This window comes from Diuraphis noxia, unplaced genomic scaffold (genome assembly GCF_037042655.1).
Source record: "Diuraphis noxia isolate RWA-SAM2 unplaced genomic scaffold, SU_Dnox_SAM2 contig0002, whole genome shotgun sequence".
NCBI lineage: Eukaryota > Metazoa > Arthropoda > Insecta > Hemiptera > Aphididae > Diuraphis > Diuraphis noxia.
In genome coordinates, this window is record NW_028301712.1 from 78894620 (window position 1) to 78915011 (window position 20392).

At 29.6% G+C, this 20392-nt stretch overlaps 2 protein-coding genes across 2 annotated transcripts; both read right to left on the reverse strand.

Annotated features, from left to right (window-relative positions):
- Nucleotides 1-59: 59 nt before the first annotated feature.
- Nucleotides 60-5246, reverse strand: LOC149058967 (protein CIMAP1D-like). The gene is made up of 4 exons (XM_089218514.1): nt 5237-5246; nt 3573-3788; nt 1521-1719; nt 60-309 (listed from the first exon to the last, which is right to left on the reverse strand). Exons 1-4 carry the CDS (start codon nt 5244-5246, stop codon nt 60-62), a joined length of 675 nt encoding a protein of 224 aa, XP_089074640.1.
- Nucleotides 5247-12056: 6810 nt separating this feature from the next.
- LOC107168590 (ubiquitin-conjugating enzyme E2 R1) lies at nt 12057-18908 on the reverse strand. Its single transcript, XM_015518060.2, has 5 exons — nt 17738-18908; nt 15939-16025; nt 14304-14401; nt 14038-14172; nt 12057-13959 (listed from the first exon to the last, which is right to left on the reverse strand). Exons 1-5 carry the CDS (start codon nt 17915-17917, stop codon nt 13731-13733), a joined length of 729 nt encoding a protein of 242 aa, XP_015373546.1. The 5' UTR covers nt 17918-18908; the 3' UTR covers nt 12057-13730.
- Between the last annotated feature and the right edge of the window lie 1484 nt (nt 18909-20392).

The following is a 20392-nucleotide window of genomic DNA, read 5'->3' on the forward strand; positions in this document are numbered from 1 at the left end:
TGAGGCCATTTTAAATTTTGGTAACATAAAACTGTATAAAATTTAACTGCTCCAATAATTCAAAACCACAAGTCTTCGACGGTAAGGTAAACGGCTCGCTTGTAACAGTCTTTTTTTCCAAACGTCTTAGCCAGGCCTTTAGTTTTGGATAGATTGTATCTGTTAGGTGGCGGCGCGAGACTTTCAATATTTTCGGGGCGCTTCTGTTGTATGGTCAAGGGCACATTCTGTCTATATTTATAGATGTCGGTCGCAGGTAACGAATATGTATTTGGCGCCGGTACTGCCTCGGATACAACTTTAAAACGCCTATAAATTGTGCATTTATGTCAGTTAAGCTCTTGAGCAAAAATCACCAATAGGTACGCTATAATAATATTTAATACTTCACAATGTTATTTTATTGCGTCATTCTGTCACAAATTATATTGTACATCTTTTTTCGGCTTTCGAACCCAACTATATATATTATGGCATTGACGGCTAGCCTTATTAATTTTTCTACAATGTATAATACCCTCAGTCATAGGCACAACTAGGGGGGTGCTAAAGCACCCCTAGATCAAAAATACAAAAAATGAAAAAATCATAATAGGTATGAAAACAAGTTTTCTTTGTTATACGTAAGATTGTTTTTTATTTGGCGTTCAGATTATATAATTATATAATATGGTTGTATCAAATATTAGTTATGTAACATTGACATTTTTATCTGTTTATACTAGGTTATTAGGTATATTAATATATAGGTAGTATACCTAATTTATTTATGAGGTATACTACAATTGTTTAGATACTTAAATATTAGTGTGCTTATGCTTTTACAGTGCATTTAAGATTGGTTATAGAAATTATAAAATTGAAGAATGGTACTTAGGGGGGGGGGGGGGCGCAGCCCCCACGGACTTATTTTATCTACATAATTTTAGCACCCCCAGTGTTTGGCCTCTAGTTGCGCCTATGCCCTCAGTACTCCTTTACCTATAGGTAGGTACACATTTCATCACGGAGTTACTTTACACCTCAACTTTACAACTAATTTTTCTGACATAAAACTATATATACCTATTTGAGACCCTTATAGTTTTCATTCTAATTTAAAACGTTGTACATTGTAATGCTCTTTTATATTCCTGATTAAAATTGTATTTAATAATTTAAGATTAGTAGAAACCTATTAGCAATAGGATTCGATTTATAGGTACTTATTCAAATACTATTTTACAATTATGCCTATAACTAATATGTTATTTCTATAAAGTTGGTTTGTATGCATTATATATAAAACGACTGCACTGTAATGGACGATTATAGTTCAAAAGTTTGGAATTTTTAAGATACTATCGAAAGAAATTAATCGTCTGAGGAATTCTATCACCAGAATCGAACTTATTATATATTAGATCATAATTTTATTGCAATACAAACATATATAAGTAGCAATAATCATCCTACGTAATTAGGTAGGAACTAATCATCGTAATATAGCCAATATAGGTTCTCCAAATGTGCGTACTTACGGTGCGGCGGTATTTTTAATTGCTGGTTTTTTTGACCGTCGATATATGTCCAACAATGGCAATGTGTATGTGTTCGGACTCGGATAACTACAATCAATACGTCCAAATTGCAGCGTGCGACTTTTAAACGATGGTTTCGGTGCTATAGGTCGTACTGAGTCCATTTTTGGGTAATAAGTGTTCGGTGCTGGCGAGTGTTCTTCGATATCAAAATAAAATACAATATGAGTTCATACATGTATGCCTATTTTAATTTATAATGTGAAAGCTAAATAACCCTATCTGAGCTTTTCGTATGCAGTTTTTGTGTATTTTTTATCAGCTTATATTATTATAGGAACAGATTTCCTTAAGATCAATATATATATTCTAATTTAGCACGGACATGATTTTATTATTATTATTATTGTGTGTGTGTGGTGGTAGTGTCACAGGGTGCAGTGCATATATACGCACCGACTTGTTTATAAAAGCCTTCTGTTGCCCGTTCAAAAAAAAAAAAAAAATATATTGAAGTCTACCTAAGCGTTGATATGAATCAAAAAATACCAAGTCAGTATATCCGGTTAAGTTACCTCCCTTCCCCTAACTTAAAAATAAATAATAATATCAATAAAATCCAAGATGTCCTTGATAATATTCTTACCTTTAAATTTTATAAGAGATGAATTCAAAATAATTTTAAAAATTGCAGAGTAAAATGTATTTATTATTGTGAACGTACAATGTCAATGCTGTACGTTTGTGTGTCGTCCTCTTAGGAGGATGTCAACATTGTCGACGCACTATTTTGTTATTTCTCTGGCTCAAGCGCAATATTGACATAATGCATTTAACAATAATTTTTTTTATGTTATTGAATAATCTTAGGGTAATATTATCTGTTACAAAATCGAAAGAGGATAATATTTTTGAGGGAAAGACATATTGCTTTGTCTAAGCTCTAATATTGTCTCAAGAAAATTTAAACATTTAGATTTACAAGATTTTTTTAATAACATAATAATATGATACAAATATATACATATATTTATTACTATTTACTTAATAATAATATAATAAGGTTTTTCGTATACTTACAATGATTTCAAATCATTAATGATTGTAAAATATTAGACTAACAAAACGTTTTGAAAGTATTACGAGTCATACATGACGATGACATACACCACAATTATGAATTAGGTAGTGTTAAACCAAAAAATACAATCCATATTGTAATAACAACTCAAAAATAATTGTTCTATTCAAACTATTACTGTACACGATACTGTAAATTCTGTACGGATCATAACTTTATTTATGTTCACAATTATTAGTTACTATAACACATATTACTAGTATATACCTACAACAAAAATATATTAACAGTAATTGATATGTATGTACAACAAATTGCTGAATTATACGAACCGGTTAGTTTTATAATCGACACAATTTTTTATTAACGCTCACTATTTATACTTTAACTGAACAGTTTTGTTAATAAGAACAGTAATATTTTTTTCAGTGTTTAATTCAAATTTAACTCATCCATTGTAGCGACATACCTACCCTTATAGACACCTAAACTGTACAGCGGAGTATACCACTTTCCCACCTATTCTCTCTCACCCCCTGCCGATTATTTAAAAAGCACAGTGAATTTTCAACTCTGTTCTCCCAGATGTACCAACTAGACATGGGCATCCTCAAGAAAGGCAATACGAGGTATTTGCTCCCTCCCCCGCCCCAGAATTTTATATTTGTTTTCTATAGAGCATTATCTGTTACGCGACAATTTAGAAAACAGATTACTTTTAAAATGTATAAAAAAATCTTCATTTATTTTTTAAACTAATTATGCCCCTCTTTAGAAAAATTTCTGGAGACGTCAATGCAACTAGATTCTATTTTCTACTAAAAAAAGTGTTTCCAGTCGGCACCATAAAATCAATAGGTACACTTAGGTATCGCTAATACGACGCTTAGAATTTAATACACATATTATAGGTGATCAATATTATTATATCTCTTAATAAATGTACCTACAGTATTATATTTTTTAATTACCTTGTGGCAATGGTCTCCGTCTGCCTAACCCGAAGTTCGGTTGGTAGAGTTTTCCGAAACGGGTATGGTCTCTGAGGTTGTACAACAGTCCGTGGCCATGGCCAGGGCTATTAGCTCGTTTCCGTCCAATCGTCACAGACGGAAGACGGCGTTTGGTCAGAATGTGCTTTTCGAAGCCTATAGTCGCCGGTATGGTATAGTAATTGGGCGCCGGTCCTGCGGTACAAAAATATTGTCGTTTTATCACAATATCATAAAATGTAGTAAGTATGACTATATATAAAATATATCATCTATATTATTGGAGTGCCTACTATATCTATTATCTATAACATAGGCGCAATTAGGTGAAGGCTAGGAGCGTAGCCCCCTGCCCCCCATAAATAAAGCCATGAATTACGAATTTTTTATTCGTCATAAAAAAAATATACACGAATTAAACGAGGGTTAGTGTGACTTATAAAATTCTAGCCCCCCCCCCCACCAAAAAAAAAAAAAATTGACCCTAGTTGCGTCTAGGTATGATCTATAGTTATACCTATATTTATTAATTATTTATTACCATTAAAATTTATAATAAAAGCAATTACTACATGATATATACTCATAGTTATGAATAACCTGGAAGGTATTTGAAAGAAATTAAAAATGTTTTTGTTTTGTCTCGTAGGTAACAAAATGGTCAAAATGTAAGAGAATTTAAAATTTCGATCCCTTTTCCTATAGCTACTCGGCCTTGAGTTCACACGGCCCTTATAGAACCTATCTATATATTTATTAATCGATATAGCTGCGATACTCAATAGGTAATAAACTTAAATCATTCTCGGATCTCAGTAATTAGTTATTAGCAGTTAGATATAGTTATATAATATTGAATTATTAACAATAATATATCACATACTTTATAATATATGAGTAAACCACTAAGAAGTTTAAAAAGGTTAAAAAAAAAAACTTATAAAATACTTATAAATAAATTATAAATATTACTTATAAATACTTATAAAATACTTATACTTTTTAACTTATAAAATAGCTATAAGTACCTACTAGTATATTGTAGCATTAATAATATAATATAGGTATACAGCTGAACCCGTGCACTTCGTAGCCAGTTAAAATGTTAAATATCCTACCGCTTTATAGGTAATTTCTAGTCCGGTCCCGGTCATCTACCTAACGTTATAAATTTCTTACATTAGCGAAAACCCAACTGGTATTCTATATATTAACTAGTAAAACTGTGTAGTTAATATATCAACGAGCATAATTAAGAATTTTATAGAATAACTATATAGTTATTCTACAAAATAACGTATTACATAGGTAGATACATTACTGCTAATATATATTGAAATATATATAGGTATATGTAATATATACACATCATAGTTTACTATAATAATGGCTAAGAAGTACCTATACCTAAGTAGAAAGCGTATTTATGAAAGTTTCTATTTAATTTATAATGCAAATATGGTGTGTAGGTACCTACAATGCGAATGAAACCATTATGTTTTTTTAAATTATTGTCTATTTATGTATCTATACCATATTTTTATGCAGTCCTTACTTCCTTAGTCTTTATAATAAATTGTAATATACAATTTTTGTTCTACCTATTACACTTCTAAAATAATACATCTACATTATAATGTTACCTCCTTCCATGATTGATAGTTATATAATATGTAACTGAAATTCTGAAATGTTACGATGACACGTATGCAAGTACAATTTATATAGGTACTTTTATATAAATACTATGTATCTGTTCTAAAACGATCTGATTCAAAATTGTATTTGTATTATATAATTATTTAATTTCTATGCAGTATGCACTTTATATATTATTAAATCCATAGTAACCAATACATATAGAGGCTGTAAAAAGATACATATATGGGTGGGTAGTGTCAGTAGCGATAGTATATGAAGTATATAAATACTACAGACAAACAGACTACACTACTGACTACTACACTATTATATACACAGTACACACATATTATATATATATATACCATCTATCTATATTACTTTGTATAGATATAGGCGATATAGCATATTATTATGTGGTAGTGATAAACAACTTTTAATTGTTATTTATTTAGCCATAGGTAAGTGCCAAGTATATACACATATTAACGTAAATTGACAAATTATTTAAAATATTTAAAATTTAGTACCCTATTTATCTACATTTTTAAAAATATTATTTTATCCCTATCTCTTTACAGGTGTTTTATATTGTGCGTGACTGGTATTTTCCCGGGTTAAAAATGAAAAAATGTATTAACTTTTGTTGTAAAAATCTGTGACATTGATTTAACGCAGATAATATGTTCATACCTCCATATACCTACCTATATTGTAGTAACAATAACATGTTGAGTCTTAGACGCTGCGAGATATGACAATTCTTGCTTAGAAAATTGTTGCACATTCCCCAGTCATCTTTAACCTGCATTTTGGTTAGGAACAACAACTAAATTTTTTTTTTTTAAACGTAATACACAATAATCTGTATCGACTAGACACAATAAGCATATATGATGAGAGTAACAAAGATTGACATGGAAATTTGATGAAAGAAGCCACCCATAGATGGTACTTTCTATGGATTTTTTTTTATTTTATTTTATTTTTTAAGCTTATCTTAAGAGGTTACGACACCACTTACGCTTCAGGCGTCTAGGGGGATTACCAGGTATGGAAGGAGTAGATAAGTTTTTTATGAGTTCGTTAGGGTGGTTAATTAGTTTGGAGTAGAATCTTTTATAATATATTTTGGCTTCATCGTTAATTGTTTTGAGTTTGGTGTCAGTATGAAGGGTGTGATTAGATACGTATGGGGTGGTGCGTTCATTATTTTTCGGAGAGCCATATTTTGAAATGTTTGAATTTTCAGTATGTTAGACTTTTTAGCGTTTCCCCAAAGTTGGAGTCCGTATGTCCAAATGGGTTTGAGAAGTGTTTTGTAAATCAGAATTTTGGTTTTAATGGCGGTGGAGTTATTGCTTATTAAGGGTTTGACGGTACGGAGACGATGATTCAGTGCTAATATTTTTATTTTTATGTGATGAGCCTAGGTTAACCTTTGGTCGAGAGTGAGCCCGAGATATTTAATTTTTGGAGAGTAAGGGATAGGAATACCGTATAGAAAACAACTAAATTTAAATACAATTTTGACGCGCGGAATTTTTCAAACTCACGAATTCATGAACATATTTTGCAAATTAATTTGCAGATAAAAATGCATATAATTCTTGATTTTAATGCCAACCTAAAGTTTGAAAATGTATTATATTCTAATCTTCATTTTAACATTGTTTATAATATGTTGGGACTGTTGGGAGTTAATAGGTAAAATGTATTTAATACCCCCTCCTGCCCTTCCACTTCACATATACAATATGTCCATTCAGGGCGAATTTGTATTGAGTAGAAACATTAATATTATTGTTAGTTTTAAATTTTAACATTAGAAAGAAATGAAAAAAAAGATTAAAAATTATAATTTCAAAACACCAACGAACTCTCCTGCAATTTACCTAATGTGTCATCATCATACACTCATATCATTGTCTTTGACCTTTGCATGTTATTAACATACGATGCATTCGTCGTCCGACAATAACGCAATGTCGAAATCGTGTTCGATCGATGATCATATAGCTAATATCATAATACATTAATATGCACTACTCGTATGTATAATAGTAGTCAGTAGATAAACTGCAGCAGGGTCGGTGGCAAGGGCGCACCTGTCAGTGGGTAAAAGGGGGTGACATGTCACCTTTTTGAAAAAATATTGCAATTTTTTAGTTTTGAATACTAAATTAATTTTACTAATGATAACACTACATAATGGTGTACATAAGGTTTTTATCGTACCTATAATAAATTATAATAATACTATGACGATCAATCAGCTGCAAATATATGGTAATAGCTAGCTGCTGAGTATGGAATATGGATGTATGTTTGTTTCATTATTTAATAAAATAAATCTGATCGATTCTTAAAGTGTTCAACTTATTTATTTTATGAATGTCACTCTCCAAAGTATTGACAAATGGGCGCGCTTGGTCGGTGGCTATCGCCGTAATAGGTATTATTAAAATCTAATCAAATTGATATTGTGCGTACCGAGGACAGACTGCAGATGCCTTTAAAGTGTCAAAAATTGGTAATAAACAAATGACGATTTTCATTCATAATAATAATAACATATTCGATATTTGCATTATATTGTTGTGAATTGATAATCACAATTCTTCGAAGCGGATGTGGTGATCCAATTTACCTAAGTCATAGACCGCATAGTTACACTAACATTTTAGCTGGTATACGTTACATATTATGTGCAGTTATATTATTATAATAAATTATGCAATATATGCGCACTCTATTATAATTTATAACGTTTTTATTTTCACCACATTTTCATTACTGTGACAACATATAACTATTATATTAAGTACCAAATATATACAAATTAAGTCTTTGATTTAGGGTGTGGGAGGTAAAGTCGCCTATTTGGGGGTACAGAGGGATTTATTAAAAAAATAAACATTAATTTCGATGAATATTATAAATTATAAAATACCTATAATACCAGACACCAGTAACATAATAATTTCTTTTTTATTCATTATTATTTCTATGGTGCGTATAATAACTATAATATGCCAATATGATATCAATGTCTTATAAGTCAAAAATTGATATTTTTGTCTGATTGTATGATTATAATCTAACATTTTTTTACTTGTATTTTTATTTATTTATTTATTTTTTTGTATAGCTCACGTAAGCTCATCTTAATTCAAATTTACTACGAAGTGCATGCCTTAATAGTCTAAGTCTTATTAAATAGAAAATTCAACTATTGCAACTTTGCAAGTCACTTAAAAACCACGAAAAATTGATTTTAAACTTCTACATAATAATTTATATAGTTAACATTTAATTATAGGTAGGTACATTTAATATTAAATGATATTTATTTATAAGATTATATTATTGTTCTCAACAATTTTGAATGATTATTTTTTAATGTTTTGTTTTCTCTTCCTGAAAACTATGCATTTTTGATTTATGACGTTTATAGCGTACAGCAGTGGTTATATTAACCGATGTTCTGTGGACTTGGTGTAAGTTCTCCGCCAATAAAGTTTTAAAATCAGTGAACAAATTTTTAGTACCCGTCATAGTCATAACATTTTGAATTTTATGGACTTTCAAAACACAAAAGTATAAGACGTGCGTACCAATATAATATACTGTATAGAATCATTTTAGGTTTTGTTGATTTATTTTTGTACACAAAAACGTTGTCGTTCACCTTTGAACTATTTTCGGTGCTAGTATAAAACATAATATACATTATTTTATTTTAAGACAGTGTTAGTGTGTTCTGCGTAAAGCTTATAAAATGTTTAGTGATTCATTTTTTTTTAGCTTTTTATTTATAAATGTAGCTCAACAATTATATAATATTTATAATTCAATAAATTATACATCACATTTATAAACTATCTATAATCATATATTATATTGGTTTATTTAAATATTTTTATAAAATATTAATAAAGATTATTTAATAGAAAAATAAACTGTGCCTACCTTTTTTAGTAGTAAAAGAAAATATTTTTTATTGACTATACGTACTGCACACATTGTCCGCCAGGTTCAAACTACCTATAACCACTTTCCGATTTTCATACTGGTTGTAAACTTGTAACATAGATACAGGGTAGGCATCCAAAGTTTTATGATGAATATCAGCTATACTTAAAACACTGCAGAGGATCCACAAAAATACATAATACTTACTAAACTATTCTAGCCTTATTATTATATTTTGTATTGTCGACAGTGTTCACTGGGACTTATTACTTCTTAGGCGGGTTATACTTAATGTATAATAAATAAAAATATAAAATTTAAACAAATTGAGATCGACTTTGAAATCGTCAGCAATCGATCGGTGGGTGGAGCATAAGCCCATGAAAGCTATATGCAATATCTAGGTATAAGTATATAATATAAGGGCGAATAAAACATTGAAACTATCAAATATTTGATATAATTATAGGTAAAATGCGAACAAGTACCTATATAATAATAATCAAATAGTTAAATCTCACAGTCACGTGTATATAATACCCCTAAATTATAATATATAGGTCATTGATTCTTAATAAGAATTAAGTCAAAACTTATATGATTTTTACCAGTGATGTAGCTGAGGGGGGCCATTGGTGTATTTTTATTGGTGATTTCACCACGGTTATATCCTTATATCTTTATAGGATTTAAGTATAAATACGTATATTATTATGTATCATACATTTTTTTTTTTTTTTAACAGCAAATAAATGGTAAGCAATAATTAGCTTAACAATACATTAATCATTATTAATGTACGGTTAAAAATAATAAATGGAAAATTTTGAATTCTTCGCAATATTTTGTGATGTATTACAATCTTTAAATAGCCCCCCCCCTTGATTGAGCTCCAGAAACGCTATTGATTTTTACCAAAAAAATAAACGAACCTTTAAAAATGTATTGATAAGCGATTAAAAACATTTTTTTAGCGATACCTAATTTTACCTTTCCGAGCTAATGTAGTGTGTTACCTGCCGGCTACCAAAATGCTACTCACACTACATTATAGCACATTACAATCAACAAAAGGATATATGTAATATGGTTTCCGTAATTGTCAATTGGTATAGGTACTGAACATTAAACTATATATCTGATAGAAATAATTTTTAGGCACATTTGTCCGCGACCTACCTCTAAGTAAATGGTATGAAATGCGATCGAACCGGAGACACAAGGTCTCGGACCTCGGAAGTCCTGCGGCGATGATGCAGCATTTTATAAACGCAACACGCAAGGGAAGTAAATATGGAAAATCGCGTCATAGCAATGATACATACACTATATACATTGGCATTGCGTGCGTGTACAGTCATTAATATTTCACTGTCTCGCTGATGACGTGCTTTGTACAGGTACATGACTTCTTGCTGTATAGCTATAATCTATAGTATTATATTAACTATACGTTTACGTTATATCCTTTTATTGGACGGCTTTCCGGGGGACGCGCCAAACATGGATCGATCTATTAGTAGCAGCTGCATACGAAAATCCTGTTTCGGTAACGTCAATGTAACTGTATAGGTAGTAGGTACCTACACCAGTAGATAACCACGTGGTGTGAGCACATAATATATGAAATATTATAATATTCTGTCGGTATAAGTAGGTATAGTGTAATACTTAGCTAGACACCAGCTGCAATATAGGTTCTACACGTACGACGTACAATATTATTACCTACTAGTGTAGATTAAATTTTTAGCACCATCGCGTATAACACCTACCTACCATGCTGTATGCTAATAAGATATATTAATATTATATTAAATTATTGTATAAACAATATAAGAATAATAGTATATTATGTTATATGTATCTCAAATGTATACATGCGATACGCATCATCGGTGTTTATACTTTTTAGCGGTTATTGTGTATTATATTTTGTCAGTCTTGGCTATCGGCGTGTCCAGACCTCATCTGCAGGCCATGCACAACAGAGACATATCTAGGGGTGGGGTTACTGCACCCCCTCACCAAAACAAATTAGATCAAGGTTTGAGAATATGACCCCAAATTTCAAAATAAACATTATCTGATAATAATTAAATCAGTTATACGTTTTTTTATTAGGAATAAAAAACAATATGCTTTTTACCAGAAAACAAATAACTGGGTATGTTATACGAAATTGTATTTAATATCTTAAAATATAATTTTAATATTAATAATACTGTTTACAAATGTTTATTTTTATAACTATAATTTTTCGTAATTATATTACCTATTATAATTCTAACCGTTGTTTTGTTTATAATATTAATGATATTATTAGTATATTATTTTTAATTTATTATGGAAGCCTAGAGGCCACATCAAATAGTATGAGAGGCATTTATCAGGGCACTGCCACGACTGCCCGAGTGGATGTTGCGACACTGCATTGTGCATACAAAATCTGGTTAAAAAGAATAGATTAAAACCATTACGAAACCTAAACATTTCTTATTTAAAGAGCTCATATTATCCACGCAGCCTCGACTTTTTAAAGTAGATCTTATAATAAATCACCCATAGACATTTACATAATAATATATCATATATGCAAGTATAGTATAGTTACAAATTACAACAATATAGAAACACACTTTGTACTTTTTATCTCCTCTAGGACGAATGTGCAATATAAATATACTTATATATAATTATAAAGATAAAACCTCAACTCCTCACTTATATTATTAGGATAACGTAGTTTCAAATTTAAAATATTTAGTTAAATATAAGTGCTGGGGGGAAATGGGCAACATATTATCATGCATGACGTGCATTGTGCATGCAATAACAAAAACAAGATTATTACAAAAGATACATTTTTCTATATTATAATATAATACATTCACACATTAGATTTCAGAAGTCGTGTTTACATGGTATTAATTATTTTTGTTAACATTAATTTTTTAACATTGGCGTTTATCTTACGTACAAAAAAGTAGAATAATTTTCTACTTACAAATAATGTTATAAGATTTATCCGTACACAGCTTTAATAATGACAATCATACAAATAATTTATAACCAAACATAAAAAATATTTAAATGTTTACATGTGTATATATGTTAAATGTATTTGAATAACCATTGTAGTAGATTATGGGTCCTTTGAAGGTCTATATTTTACACATGGATTCTATCAATACATAATATTAGCTATTAAAAACGATAATATTGTTATGTCATTGCCTATTTTGAACTCACAAAATATCTTTTGAATAATATTTTTTAATTTAAAAAAATAACTTCATAATTATGAAAAAAAATTATAATCATCCAACAGTTATAAAAAACAATTAGGATTGATTTAAGTTATTTTTTTTTTTTTAAAGTCTGTATATCAAATACAGCATTCACAGGTTTTATTTTTATTATGATACATATTGTGAAATTTAATGTGTATTGCATTAGACCAAATTACACAAGAAACATTGTTGTTAATTACACAACATAAATAAAACCACCGACTAAATAATAAAGTCTAATAGAATACAATTTTAAAATTAATTTCTTAATTAGCTATGTGAACTTACACAATTCATATTTGTTTAATTTTTAAGTAGATATTTGCACCAAAACACGTAAAAACATATAGTCTTAATACATTTTACACATTAATAAGATGTAACATAAAATAGTTTGACTGATTAAAAAAAATGTGCAATGATTCTTAGCCGTGTTTTTATAAATATAATACCCTAATAACAAATACGAAAGTATGTAGATCAATAGTGAACAAATTAAAGACATCATTAAAATTTTTATCATATACATTGGTAGGTATACTATTTTTTGTTTTATAATTCTTAACAAAAATTTTAGAGTACTAAAATAGACCAAAAAAAAAAAAAAAAAATAATGAATTTATTATGAAAGATTTATCTCACGTTATGAACTCATTTTTTATTTTTTTATCACATATATAAGACATAAGTATTGAAAACAACAATAAACATTAAATTCAATTTACTATCTACAAGAGTGTAGCAATACCACAATTATTTCAATTTGATAAACAACATTCTCAGTCATATAAGCTGCCTACAAGGAATAAAAAATCAGAAATAATTAAAGTAATAAAACATTTTAAGAAGGATTAAGTTTATACATGATGGGATGATCGAGAAGTTATAAACTAAGTCAATAGATATTATATTATTCATTTTTTTTAGTGGTAAATAATTAAAAAAATTATATAGTTTACTTAAAATTTGGAGAAAACACAAAAATAATATGTATATAAATATATACTTATGTATGTATATGAAAGTATTTATGTATACAGAGATAAATGAAAGCCTACCGTGTATAAGTGACTGTAGGATAACAGAACAATGTCACATATTGTTGTCTTAATGTTTAAGATCACATGCAAAGAGACCATTGACCCAGAAACTGAACATAAATCAATGGCTTAAATTATTTTGTCGAACAATGATAAATGTTTTGTAAACGCCTAATAGTTGATTGGTTTCACGATTCACCATTGCCACTATCAGTAGCATCATCCTGATACTCTTCTTCAGAGTTTGCATCAGACTCAACATCTAAGTCATAGTCTTCTACATAAAAATCACTATCCATAGCAGCAGCAGCAGCTGAAGAACGAGAAACATGACTCACTTTACAATAATCTTCTAGCGTAAGTGGAACCACAACACCATCTCTATCAGCCTCTAATCGGCCGCTTACAACTTGTTTTCTGAAATAATCATTCATAATTAACATGACAACTAATAATATATTTTTAATAAAATATTTCAGTTAAAAAATAACTTACTTAATTATATTTTCATATTCTTTATCTTTTCCTTTAGAATCTTTCCACCGTCTGTACATTATGGAAGCATCTACATTAGCAGGACTGAATGTATTTGGTTCATTTAGTAAAGAAATAACAGATAGTAATACTGTCCTATAGATATAAAACAAAATAATGTATCACATTTAAGAACACAGTTAATGGTTATTTTATTTTTATTTTTAACAGAAAAATAGTGAAAGCGTGACATCAATTAATAAATTGCATATTTTAGAGATAGTTACCTGACACTTTGGGTAGGATTCCATCTTTCACATGGTAACTCTCCTGACTGAGGATCATCTATTGGTGGATGAAGAATTGAAATACATAAATCACCATTCTGGAAAAAAAACATATATTATAATGAAATCAAATATTTTACAATTTAAAAACCCATTAACCTTGACCTACATAAACACGAAACATCTATAAATAACCAAATCATTATGTATGTAATAATATTTTTTTAGAAAGGAGTGATAAAAATTATTAAATATATTTTAAAAGAATAATAGTATATCAATTGAAATATGGGTGAGATGTTTAAATATAGAATTGAAATAACTACAGTGATTAATTTTCTAGTATGATTTGTTCAAAAACCTATTTTTTGAGAAAGTGTTAAATTTCACGCTTTCTTTGTATTATATTTAAACCACTGCTGGTACAACTCCTGTCTCCTAGACCCTAGTTTTATGAAAACAGATATCTAACAGACAATCAAAATGCTATATTATTTATCTCAGCCTTTAAATTAAATGTATCCATCTATATTACCTATATGTATAGTTATTGTTGTTGATAAATTATCATCAGAACATTATTATCATTCAATATTGGTCAATAAATACAAATAAAATTACGTTAAAGTGATCAATACAGTTATGTTAGAATACCCATATTAATATAAACTAATAATGTATTAAGTTATTTTATTAAATTTTATCCTTCTATCTTTTTAATAAAAATATTGATCATGACTTATATAATCATACACAATTTATATGGATAATATTATAGCTTAGTATATGATGTTTAATGTGACCTTCTTAACAAATGAATAAATATTGAACTCACTTGGGGCCATAAACAAAATCCTACTTATCATTTTACCTTGATGTTACAACTAAACAGGTATTCTCATAACACATAGTGGTATCTCAAGTAGTAATAGGCTCAATAGAACCAATTTGTTCTTTAAAAGGACAGGAACTTGGCAGTGACCTCCTAGGTTACTGTGACTTTCCTTACATTTGTCCCTGATACACAAAGTATTACAACAAAATATCTGTATGACATCTAATATTTTTTTCAACAATTATCTACTATTTTAGTTAAAAATTAATATGTATCATTTAAAACAACAATATAATATATTACCTATAATCTATATATATTTTATTTTTACAAACATACATTATCATTACTTTATTACAATAGAAAATTATTATAATTTTAGAAAATGCAGTAGGTATATAAATATATTTAAATTTTTTTCAAGTTTTTCAAGTTTCATTTTTTTTCTAAGTTGTATTGAACTTCATACAATATTATGTAACTTAAAATTAAGCATCAGCGATTATTTGTCTATTTGTTGTTTCCATTTACCATACATGTGGCTAAACAAATTTACATGTTGCATAATCAATACAGTTTTGAACTAGATAATAATTAGTTCTAATTGACCTTTAATTTAATTGTAATGGTATAAACCTATCTCTTCAAAATATTACATCTGATTTTTGGTGTTAAATTTTTATTTTCAGTAAATACTTACCTAACACTACCAACTTATTTTATAATTCTTTTTATTTGTTGCTTATTATAATACTCTTTTTATAAATTATAAATATCAAGTTCAAATATAAGGAACATACCTCATACACATTAGGATGCCAAACTTTTGTCAGAAATCTTATAGTTGGTGGCGAATATGGATAGTCTGCAGGAAACTTCATATGGGCCTATAAAACAATACCAAAATTTAATTGATTATTTACATTTAAAATAGAATTATGTTTCATTATAAATCATAAAAATAACTTCTAGGATCCACCTATTGAATATTATGATTTTAAGAATTTGACTAAGTAGGTAGGTAAGTAAATTTAAGAATCAGATTCTAGTTACAGGTAAAATTTATATCTCAAAATAATAAATGTTGAATATTGAAAATACTATGACCTAAATCTAACAGAAACAGGGGAGGATGTGAGGGGATTTGCCCCCATAGGGAGAGGGTAAGAATTAAAAGTCTGATATGTTTTAAATAAAAACTGGCTTTTTTTACAGTTTTTATTTAATTTAATGAAATACATATTGGATAATATGTATTAGTTTATATAAGATATAATATTAATACACATTATTTTACAATTTAAATATTATTCTAATGACATAATAATATGTATGAGAATTTAGATATGAGCCATAGATAATGTAAAAAATTAAACTACAGAGGTATATGGCGGAAAATAGCAGGGAATTGCAATTATTACACACAAAGTAAAAAAAAACTGGAATTGTGTCTTTTCACTCTGACAAAATAGATATAGAATTTTATTCCTTACTTTACACCTAAATACTACCAAACTTATACCCTGCATTTTAACAATAGTCAAGGGTGACTTTTCCTATCACACGATTCATGTAGAGAAGTATATATTTTGATATCAGAATAACAAATTTTACAAGTGTGTATTGATTATTTTTTTCTTTCCAATAAAACAAAAAAATCAAAATCAAATTTTTTGTTTTACCCAATGTTTAACATATAATTATGTTTGGTTTTTAATTTTAATTTAGTATCTACATATTCTAATTTTAAGAGTAGTATTTATTATATTTACATATAAAACTGATAAACATACTGTGTAAGATGATAATATTTAAAATTGTAAGTATATATATGAATACATTTTAATTGATAAAAATATGAATTCATCTATACCTAAGATATACAAGTAGTTTCATCTTTACCCAATGGCCAAGTGGAGAATGAGTCCATGGCGCCAAATCAAAGAAATTACAACTTTAAATTTAAGCTATAATGTATTAATATGACCGTCCAAGCAAATATGATTCAAAATTCTACTGATAAAGTCATCATACAAAATAAACTTTCATTGTTAAAATTCAACTATTTTTGGTTTACTAAAAGGGCTCCTAAGCTCTGGGTGCCTATGGGCCACCAAAAATTCTAGGATGGCTCTGTACACATGTACCTATATAACAGATATAATCACAAATTAATGTTTGTCTAAAAGATAAGACAAACAATAGCGATTAAAATGTTTAGTTATATCTAATGGCAAATACAAATTTCATATTTTTATTTAATAAAGAAATGCATTGAAAATAAATATATAATGTTATACCAAGCTTCAAATTAAATGTTGTAGGCATTGAGTAGGTAAGTTAAGTATATAGATTGGTAGGTACTGTAAGTAGATTCCTATTATGGAAAATGTAAATAACAAACTTGTTATCTACTAGATGTGCACTGTTAATCATTTGAATTTGACAAAATACAATGAAAACAAACCATTATTGGCACATAAACCTAACCTTATCTACATAAATGTAAATGCCATTAGATATGTTCAGAACAATCCAATCGAAATATATGTAAACCTAACCAAAAACAAAAATGATATAACACACAAAAATAAGGCACCTTGAAATACCCTCCTTGGTAAAGGGTTTCCGGTGGTCCGAATATGGCCACTTCCCATTCTCGTAGATTGTCCTCGATCAGCTTCACTCTGAATCCCTCGACGGGTTCATCCTGAAGACTCTTGTACTCGTGTGCTAGAGCTCTGTGGGCGCTCGACGACAGTATCTGATTGATAGCCATAAATGATGTGTCGTCACGGCGATTCGTGCGTTTGCAGTATATTGTCGTCGTAAATTTTATATCGGTATGGTATGGGTTTAGGAAAAAATGAAAATTCAAAAATTTATCTTTCACAAAAGGCGCATCATTACGAAGCCGTGGCGGCGGTGTTCTTCTTCAAATGACTATGGCAAGCACACTGCGCATTATTTTCTTTATTATTACGATCTTTGTTGTTAAGTTAAACGAATCGACAAGCAGGCCACACGGAATGACAACGACGATACACCGCAGCAACACTATGTATAATTATTATTGGACGACCGTGTGCGTGCGCGTACGACGTTTGTGCGTTGCGTTCTATCGGATATTAGGTATATGTTTTTTTTTTTATTCGTCCTACGAAATCAAACGACGCGGCGGCGGTGGTCCGAAAGTTGTTGCTTATGCGTAATAATAGTAATAACAACAACAGTAAACGATAATACCTAGTATGTTTTTTATAAAATAAATAACACTATAATTACTATTGCACGTATATAACAACGATAATAATATTATGTGTGTAATATGTAACTCGTGAATCGCAAGTGCGATCGTGTGTCCTCGTACGGCAGACTTCAATAGTGCCGTGGTCGTGGTGGTGTGGCGAACAGAGCGAGCTGCGGGAGTGAGTAAAAAATAGCAAAAAACGAACGTAAAAAAAAAAAAACAATAACAAAGATAACGGGACGATGACGACTTGGTACGAAGAGGAAACGCGGCGCAGATCGTCGACGGCGGCTGCAGAGTCGTCGCGCGTGTTCTGACTTGTGCGTGTTATGGGTCGCGGCGGTATCGGAACGGCCTAGACGGCATCGGAGACCGCGAGAGTGGAGACGAGAGTACGGGAAGGTGATATCGACAAATAAAAAAAATAATAAACGTTTTACTCGACGCAACGATCGGACGTACGAAAGTATTATACTAATATTTTTATACAATCTCGTACACAATATACATAATATATAAATGTTATACTTATAATATTGTTATTATCATATTTTATCAGTTGTACTCGTTGGCGGCGGCAGGAGGAGTGAGGACTACGGCATCACGCGGCGTGTCGGGGGCGGGAGGGACACAATGGAACAAGGTTGCCGCTCAGCCGAGAACAGCTGAGCGGTGTTGGCCCACTTGTCGTGTGCGCCGTGCGGAAACCCGATTGAGTATACTATGCGCACTATTTGCAGCCACGCTGCCATGGTCATAATAATGTCTATAATAGTCGTGGCGATGCTGCACGCGTCCGTGTAGATCTTTCTTGTCAAGATTTATAGTCCACAGTCCACAATACTCTATGCCCGTATATATAAAAAAAAAAAATAGTATTATTATGGTGTTTCTATGGAAAAGTATTTTAATATTTTATTATTATTCTGTATACCTACATGAAGATTCCCAAAAAATACTCACACCCAATTTTCATTCAATACTACTGAATTTATTCAAGTATTGATTTTAATGTTTAAATCTATACTCGAGTCCTATATTTTTAGTACTATTGTGTTCATGGTGTTCACGGTGTTTAAATAAAGCTGTATGAAGTATGAAGCGATACTGTCTTACATTTTTTTGGCGAGAATTGCTCTTTTTATTTTAAATTGTTCTTCAGAGTCCAGATTATTCTTTTTTTTTAATTAGTACGTATCTAAATAAAGAAATAAAAGAAATAGTCTTTGTATATCTTTGTGAACTAAGGGCTATATTTATATACGAACATTTTATGTTAAATGGGGTTGTGATATAATGGGAGTTATATAGTTATTATCAGTGGCGCAACTAGGATCTATTTTCGGGAGGGATTATTCATATAAAAAAATTAACAAATCAAGAAAAAAGGTCTTAACATTGAAATATTTAATTTTTAAAATCAATTCGGGGGGGGGGGAGTCACAGCCCCAATACTCCTCCACTAGTTGCTCCACTGGTTATCATAATTTAAAAATGTTACTAATTAATATTAATCCACCAGCGTTGAGCATTCTATAAATAAATTGTATTGATTGTCTAAGTGACCAAGTAGAAAAAATACTTGTTCCAAATATTACATATATATACAATATTTTTGTAAAACCATTTTTAAGGACTATTATCTTTAAGAGGTAAAAAAATAAATATATATTTTAATAACTCAGAAACATCTCGTTCGAATTTTTATTTAAGGCTCTCAATGGCGCTATTTATTAAGGAGCAAATTATTGGCAACCTAATTCACATATCGTTTCAGTATTGCGAGATCTTGTGAGTATGCAGTAGCATTCACTTGTAAGTTGTAAATGGTTATTAGTGTGAGTAATTCCTTCTACTGACCCTCATATCAGAACAGGTCTAACAATCTACATTTTTGAAAAAATCATCTGCTTAACAATAAATTTAAAGTATAAAAATGTTGATACTTATTTGAAACAAAGACATTTGTTATTTGTATCCTCACAGAACTGACCTTAATAATGG

Bases quoted from the DNA above. Each gene is read 5' to 3' on its own strand.
- LOC107168590 (XM_015518060.2), bottom strand. From the start codon at position 17,917: ATGGCTATCAATCAGATACTGTCGTCGAGCGCCCACAGAGCTCTAGCA. The intron at 16,026-17,737 runs GTGCCTTATTTT...ATTGTTTTATAG, and splicing joins ACCAAGGAGGGTATTTCAAG to GCCCATATGAAGTTTCCTGC. The intron at 13,960-14,037 runs GTAAGTTATTTT...TGATTATTTCAG, and splicing joins GAATATGAAAATATAATTAA to AAAACAAGTTGTAAGCGGCC.
- LOC149058967 (XM_089218514.1), bottom strand. The intron at 1,720-3,572 runs GTAATTAAAAAA...TTGATATCGAAG, and splicing joins ACGGAGACCATTGCCACAAG to AACACTCGCCAGCACCGAAC. The intron at 310-1,520 runs GTAAGTACGCAC...CACAATTTATAG, and splicing joins ATTAAAAATACCGCCGCACC to GCGTTTTAAAGTTGTATCCG.